The 8,004-nt window shown below is 44.3% G+C and overlaps 1 protein-coding gene across 5 annotated transcripts in view; it reads left to right on the top strand.

Annotated features, from left to right (window-relative positions):
* Window positions 1-8,004, top strand: part of LOC139820439 (serine/threonine-protein phosphatase 2B catalytic subunit 2) — an 83,245-nt gene that overhangs the window by 65,966 nt on the left and 9,275 nt on the right. For 2 of the 5 annotated variants that reach the window (XM_071790712.1, XM_071790714.1), the window contains 3 exons: window positions 6,953-7,037; window positions 7,320-7,417; window positions 7,678-7,893. In XM_071790712.1, the coding sequence (XP_071646813.1) occupies window positions 6,953-7,037; window positions 7,320-7,417; window positions 7,678-7,871 (377 nt within the window). In that variant the 3' untranslated portion in view covers window positions 7,872-7,893. The remainder of the gene's footprint in view (window positions 1-6,952; window positions 7,038-7,319; window positions 7,418-7,677; window positions 7,894-8,004) is intronic. The other 3 variants (XM_071790713.1, XM_071790716.1, XM_071790715.1) reach the window with 2 other exon arrangements.

Genomic DNA, 8,004 nt, shown 5'->3' on the forward strand with positions numbered 1-8,004 from the left:
CGTTCACGGGAATTTCAATATCGGCAAATTTGCTCGTGCGCAGTGATTTTTGAACGTTAATTCAAGTCTATTTTGTAAAATACCGAGTATTCCTAGCGGGGTTTCCTGCTTCAACGCGATGAATTTTAATGTGAAACGTTTCCCACGTTCGTCACAGTCATGGTGGTATGATACAAGTGCTCTTTCCCCAGAGAATTTTCTCGTGTCGGTTCAAAATGTGACACGGACAGCTCTACCCGTGATTCCCAGGAATTTGTTTCGTAATTACACGCGGAATGCGTCGGGAGTAAATATAATGTTAAAAAAAAAAAAATATCGCCTTTCTCGCAACAGCGATGCCGCGTAAAACATTCTTGCGACGTCCGACGAGCGACTTTGCCGATTTTCAGACATTTCAGTAGCGGGTTAAGCTACTTAGAGGAAGAATTTTAATGAAGTATAAAAGGAAGTGCTTCTCAGGGAAAAAAACATTAAATATTATTGTTCTCGTTAATTAACAAACCTCTCGAAAAAACATGTGCAAAACGCACGGTTTTTAACGCATTGCGCCAAGTTTATCTTAATCCGCTACTGAGAGACTCATACGATTGAAAAAGAAAAAAAGAATAAGAAAAGAGACGATATAACGGCAATAGAAATCGTCTAACGCACATGCTTGACTGAATGCCACTTACGCTGTGCACACTTGTCTTTTCTTGTCTGTTCTATGTGTTGTTTCCTTTTGCGCCATAATATCTACAACCACCTCATCGCGACCACTACCATCACCAACCACCAACCACCACCAACCACCAACCACCGACACCAACCAAACAACCATCCGCAAACTGCAAAAAAAAAAAATTAAAAAAAAAACACGTCTTTCCGTACGGAATGTGATCCGAACAAACCGACTAAAAAAAATCTCCACCACTCTCTATCTCTTCTCTTCGGCCGCATTTGACGCTGCTCTCACATTGTTGGTTACTTCTGTCCTTTTACTTACGTCCACTACGCTCAACCATCGGTAAACCAACCATGGGCGCACCATGGCCGCCATGGTAACCCGATGGTAACCCGACGGTGTCCGGTCCGAATACGACCCTACCTACCATCGCGTACGGTGAGTTGTTTTTTTGTTGAAAGTGCGAATATAAGAACCTACACTCTACTCTATCTCTATCTCCTCTGCTCTATCTCTCTCTATCTCTCTTCTATTTCTATCTTTCCATCTTTCCACCCTTCGGCCGTGAACGACGAGCCCGCGTGGACTTAACGCCGTTTTCTCCCCCACCTTCCGAGTATATGTGGGTTCAACGAAAGCGAACTCTCCGTTCGAAACTCCCCTGGAATAACGAGACTCGATAATTACGAAACGTATAAGATAATTCTTCACGCCGCGCCGTGGAGAGAATTAGCGTCGATTCTCACATTAACGAGCGATAAACCTCGTTAACTGCCACGATCTCGCTCTTCTTCGAAGGGGTTGGATTTCGAGGGGAGATTTCGGTCGCGGATTGATTGATGCAGCGGCGTTCAGTTCCCCGGCTACAGTCGTCCACGTTTCGAACGCAGAATATACAAATAGGAATATGTCTTAACACCCAATGGTTCCCAATTTAGTCGCGTTGATGCTCGGTCGTCGTTAATCCTTGACTGTTGTGCTTGAATTTGATCTTCAAGTAACCAGCCGCGACACGTTATGGCTTTCTAAATTAATTAATATAAACACACGTGAAATTGTAATTAAAAAAAAATCGAAATTTGGTTGGATTTTTGATAAGAGGATAAAAGAATTCCATTTCGTAAGACATCCGTTTATCGCGATGTTGGATTTTCGATTCCGGCGTAACAGTCGAGGATTAAACATTCGCCATTGGGTATATACGATTCTTTCTGTTCTCGATGAACGGTCCACGTAACGAGGCATAGGCGTCGCATTTCTATTCTGTTTCTATTCGCAAAAGAAAAAGTTGTTGAGAGAGTGAGGTTGTTACGTGCGGCGGCGCCTATGACCAGATTAATGCCGAAGGCCCGTCGTTGCAGAAATGAGAAACGATACGTTCGACCTGCATTCAGAAGATCGTTCGAATATCTCGAGCCGACTTGATCGCCTATCTGATAATATCATGCCCCACGTGGGGGACGTCAACGACGAGCATCGGTGATATGTAAGATAACAGATTATTTGTGTCGCGTCATTGTGAGAGTAATTGATGAGACAAGCAACGCCTGTTTCGCAAGTCGGTTCGACGAGGGTAGCTGCGGCTTCTAAAACTGCTTTTGGGAAACCCGATCTAGAGCACTAGTATCCCTGCGCTACAACGTTTCGAGGACAGGTTCACACGAAACGGAAGACGAATCGTATCGAATCAGGTCGACCGAATCGCTGGAAGAATTATTTCTGCAATATCAAGTAATATTAGAATCAAACAATTTATTCAATAATTTTTCCAACGTGAAAGATTTCCATTGATTTTATTTTATTCCAATATCGATAAAATATAAAGTATTAGAGAGATGCACTAATTGTAAGACCACAATGATCTTTGATTTAATGTCCTAAGATCGATTTTCGCAGCCTCTTCCGTTCTAATAATTTAACGGACACATCCGCGGATTTATGAGAGGCGAATAGTCACGCTGGGTTTTATACTTCGGAGACGATGGTAAAACGGATGAGAAGTTGTGATCTCGAGAATATATACGACGGGCCTCCGGCATGCTCAAAACTCGGTGCCAGACTCGACTGCGTTTTGATAAATGTTAGCTCGGTAGACAACTGTCGCAACGGCGTGCACGCGAAAATAACATCGGATCGCGTTACACGCGGCGATCATTACACACCGGGTCATTACAATCCCCTCCGTTTTCAGAATCGTCGTCAGGTTCGAATTCTCGAATTACGCTATTATGATTATTACGCGCGGGTTCCATTCGCGATACCGTGTCGCCATTCGATAACGGGCAAATCCTCGCGAAGAGTCAACGTTAAGAGGATATTCTGGTTCGAAATGTCGTAAAAAAGGTTTTTTTTGTTGGGAAGCAAAAAAAATAACGTTAAACTTTGCATGTTTTTTGCCTTATTTTAAGAATGCGAGAAAAAACACATTGACGGTATAAATGATTCTAGCTGTTCCAGATATCTGAAACGCAAAAACCAAAAATTTTCTTGTTCAGGAGAAGTGTGGCTTTCGTCTGAAGTAAACATTATACGGTTATTGGTTTTTCTTCTTTAATAAAATACTAACAAAATTTTGAAAAGACATAATATTTTTAATAAAAAGGCCACCATTCTGTTTAGAATGGAAATATTGATTTAGTTCTAGTTCAGACGATGGTTCACACTTCTCTTGAATAAGAAAATTTTTAATTTTTGCGTTTTACATACCTGAACAGCTAGACTCACATCGTCCATGTGTTTTTTCTTGCGAGCTTTTAGCGAATAGAACACAACTTATTATACAAAAAAAAAGTACGTTTTTTTACTTAGAAAATAAAAATATATTCTTAAAATAAAGCTAAAAGAACATGCAAAGTTTAGCGTTATTCGCTTTTTTCATTTCCTTACAAAAAATTCCTGAAAAATATCTTTTTTTACGACCTTTTAAATTAAAATATCCCCTTAAGTACCTATTTGAATAATTCGAGATAAGCTGCGTCACACAACATACGATACGCGTAATTAGAGCCGCTTCAAAGTTCGCGTAACCTCGCTCGTTGAAATATCATCATTATACCGTACAATATCGAGGGTTACACGATAATCTTTGTTTAATTTTACTGAAACGCGAGATCCGTTTCGCTCTCGTGGAAAACTCGTTTCCACGAATTGTTACGCTAAAACGCCCGGATATACGCGTGGTTTGCGTCATTCGCGCCCTACGATTCTCGAATTACGTTATTTCGAGCGGCCGACCGGTGACGCCGTTGCGGCAGATTACGTGTGCGTAACCGTTGCGCTGAAACACATAAATGTATAGAGAGCAAAAGGCTTGATCTGTTGTATAAGTTTGTAGTTGACGTGTACACGTCGTTGTATGTGCCGCATCCTCTCCGTTTGGTGAGCGCAGGACTGTCCCGCTGGGGGACAGCTGTTGTCGGACGCTCGGCTAGCGATCGAAGAGCGCGACAACGTAAGGCTTCTCCAATTAAGGCGGATATAAGCGCGATTTTCGTTTTTTTCCGCCTCCTTCCCGCGGAAACGACGTCACGCACGCGCGCGGATGTAATTCTCCAAATTCCAAATAACCACCGCGAAGGGGAGTTATAACGCGGGGGATTCGACGGCGAGCTGCGAAATTGCGCTCTTCGCTCCGAAGGCCGAACGTCTAATATTTGACATGCCTCGACTCTATCGATCCCTCCCTGCGACAGGAAACGGGCGCCCTCGACGAATCGCGACCCCTTCTTCCCCCCCCCCCGCTCAACTCCTCGGGTCGTCTTTCGCAGATCGCGATTTCCCGCGAGAATCCGCGCGGTTCTCGGATCCCGCGAAATCGTAGAGCCCGCACGGCAACGCACGGGATAATAAACTGCGAGCGGTGGAGTAATCTCGTTACTCGAAAATTGCGGCTAAAACCCGATACTCTCGCTCCCGACGAGCTCGCGCGACGACGTCGTCCCGTTTCCGCCGATAGGTAGGAATCTCATGACCAAGTGGAAACCTTCCCGATAACCACGGGATTTCGGATTACGCAAGATTGGAAACGCGGGAAAAATTCACCTGTGCGTAATAATCGTCGCGATAATTCGTCGGGAAGATTCGCGGTTTCGCAGCAGCCCGTTAATTGTGGAAAGTGTCATTTAATTGACCCGCGACGCGCGTAACATCGCTGATATTCGGAGCGGCTCGGCCGGCTATTTAAGGAATCTCTCGCCTGATGATTAATCTATCGACGACAGCCGCGCACCGCCGCGAATCCTTCTTCGAGTCCAGCCGATCTCCGTCGTTCCCGCTCGTGACATTCGATCGATCTCATATACGTTTCGAATGGCTCGCCATCGCTGAAAACAAAACGCCCGTCGCGCACGGTCAGAGATTTCGCAAACGACACGAAAGATTGAAATTTCGTATCCCCCTGACAAATCGGGCGATACGTTATCGTGACGGCGCGGCCTAAGGACCGCGGATCCGTGCCGTAAATCATTAGAATACCGAAATCGCACGCGATACGCGATGCTCGAGCGTGTTTCGTCGGCGCGCGACGAGAAACGACGTTCGATATTTTCGGCATGTGTCTCTTTCGATCCGTCCGATTTAAGCGAACGTAACGAAACGTGAGGGGCGAGTTTTTTTTTCTCTTTTTTTTTTCCATCGGACAGAGCGTTGAACGAGATGGACCTTGAGGGCGGGCACGCGGACAGGATCCCGCGATTAGGGGAAAAATAATGTTGGCCCGCCTTCCTAAATGTGCTGCGCTGTTCCGTTAACCGTTGAAACTCCCGAACCGAATCTTCCCCTAAATAACGCGAAAATAACGAAAAAAAAACGATGGATGTGATATCTTAGCGCCCTAATTAAAAAAGCAGCGGAAAAAGAGCGAATCCTCTATCTTCTGCTAATTCTCTATTTCTCGCTATAACGGAAGATTTTACGGAGCGAATTCAACCCCCGTTCCTCGTTAAGGTACAATCGATCGAGCGGCAAGGCTCGACCGTTGCGTCAATTAACGAGCAAACAGATAAACGGCTCGCTGCGAAAGAGTTGCCGCCCGGCGCGAACATTCGTATAAATACCCCTTTTCAATGCGGTTCTCCATCGGACGCGCCGTCGTAAACCGTGAAATTCCACTTCCGCTTTGTTGGTCCCAGCTTTTCGCGAGCAACAAATATGACCGAATCCCGCGTTGATTCGATCCGTAAATGGGAATCGGTCGGTGAAAGCGGCGACTCCTTCGCGCTGGTTAACGAGCCCCGAAAGGTAGCAGGCGATTGCCAAGGCGAAGTGGTAACGATAAGAGTTTGTAGTGGCCGATGGTGCGTACGTTTCGCGCTTGTACAGCATGTGCATGCCTTTTTTTCTCTCGCAACAAGTTTACGCAATCTCTTGATGTGTCTAGTATCTACACAGACACACAAACAAATAAACACACACACACATACACGCAAAAAAATACATTTGTGCGAAAGACTTGTACACTGCATTTACGCACGTTTACACAGCTTCCAGTGCACGCGCGTTCGCAATAGCGTACTCTTCACGTTTCCTCTTTTGTTTCCTCGTTTTTCCTAGAGTCGACGAATGAACACCTTTCTGTCGCGACTGGTGCCAAGAGTGCGTAATTTATCTTTTTTTTGTACATTGCGAACGCGACGAAGCACGTGCAACTTTTTTTTTCGTTACGTGGCTGCTTGTACCGTCCTTCCTCTTGCTCGTGTTATGCGCATACTCTTTTGCCTGTAGTTCGGCGTTGTTGTCTTGGCGTGACCCGATGAGAATAACGAGTGATTTATTAATAACATAATGTATCCCCCGGTAAGCTCTGTGATATGCGATAATGTAGTAGTTAACGTGGCGAGAGATGGCGAGAATCATCGCAAGTGATTTGCAAGCGCGAACGACGAACGCGCGGCAAATCGGTGACGAAGCAACGTGGCGAAGCTATTGAGTCTCTTGATTAAAATGTATTGTAAATTAATGGAACGGCTTCTGTACCGTTGCAACAGCGCTGTCGATATCGACGTTGAAGAACTCGTGAACGTGGGCGTATTTTAATACACGGTGTAAATAAAAAATTTCTAAAGATTACTGTAATTATCAATTTTATTTAATTAGAGATCAAATTGTATGTTTAATTATTATAAATTGTTAATTATTACAAATTGTTATTTATAATAATTATATGTTAGAAATTGTTGAACTCAAATGGCTCGCTGATTCCTCTCGCTATGTTGATTGTCACTGGATGATCTAGGTACTGATATCCCGTCGTCATACGAATGCCATAATATGCGTCTCTGATATTTATAGGTGCAGCAGCCAATCTACGTAAGGAAGTGATCAGAAACAAGATTAGAGCCATCGGCAAGATGGCACGGGTGTTCTCCGTCCTGAGGTCAGTGAACGATAAAACAATCTGTCTTTAAATACCTTAAAAATACGTCTAAATACGTCACAATGTGCCCTTAAATACTTTAATATAAAAATAATAGACGATGTAAGTCGATCCGGAACTCTGGGTTCAAAACGGGGAGATTAAATTCTTTTACGAATTAAACATTGAGATAAAAAGTTGCGCATTTTGTAAAAGCTGACCTACAACTTTTACGATTATACTTAACGAGAATTTTTATCATCTAATTATTATTGTAACATAATTTTAACCTCTGTTTCACAGAGAGGAGAGCGAGAGCGTGCTGCAGTTGAAGGGCTTGACGCCGACTGGAGCTTTACCGCTCGGTGCATTATCTGGTGGCAAAACCTCTCTGAAAAACGGTAAGAATTTTATAAAACAACGTTTTGATATATTAATTTAGTTTAGAATTTTTTTAATGCAGTGAACTGTTATTCTATCGCGATGCGGCGCACTAAAAGGACAGAAGTACCGGTTATCTCGATTATTATTATTATTCACAATAGTATAACTGAATAATCACGAAAGAGAGAGAGAATCTCACCGTAATAATTCTCTTATGATTTCACGTCTTTTAATATTATATCTGCTTCACCTTCTTCTTTTTTCCGCCGTTCCGCAGCTCTCCAAGGCTTCTCGCCGAATCACAAAATCACCTCGTTCGCCGAGGCCAAGGGCTTGGACGCCATAAATGAAAGAATGCCACCGAGGAAAGACGCACCGCCCACGCCGGTGAACGAGGAGAAAGCCGTGACAAAGCCGCCGCCTCCTGCGGGAGACAAGCGGGACCACAACATACCGCAACCGCAGTCGTGAGCCCCACACTCGTCCAATCAAGGTACGGCGTCCGAACTATCCGCAACTCCTAAACGTCAAAAGACAGGGGGACAGGACAGCTTTGCTTACGCCTCCGCCCGGCTTAGTAAATTTTGCGGGGCTATGCGGTATT

The sequence above is a fragment of the Temnothorax longispinosus genome, chromosome 10 (assembly GCF_030848805.1).
Source record: "Temnothorax longispinosus isolate EJ_2023e chromosome 10, Tlon_JGU_v1, whole genome shotgun sequence".
Classification (NCBI taxonomy): domain Eukaryota; kingdom Metazoa; phylum Arthropoda; class Insecta; order Hymenoptera; family Formicidae; genus Temnothorax; species Temnothorax longispinosus.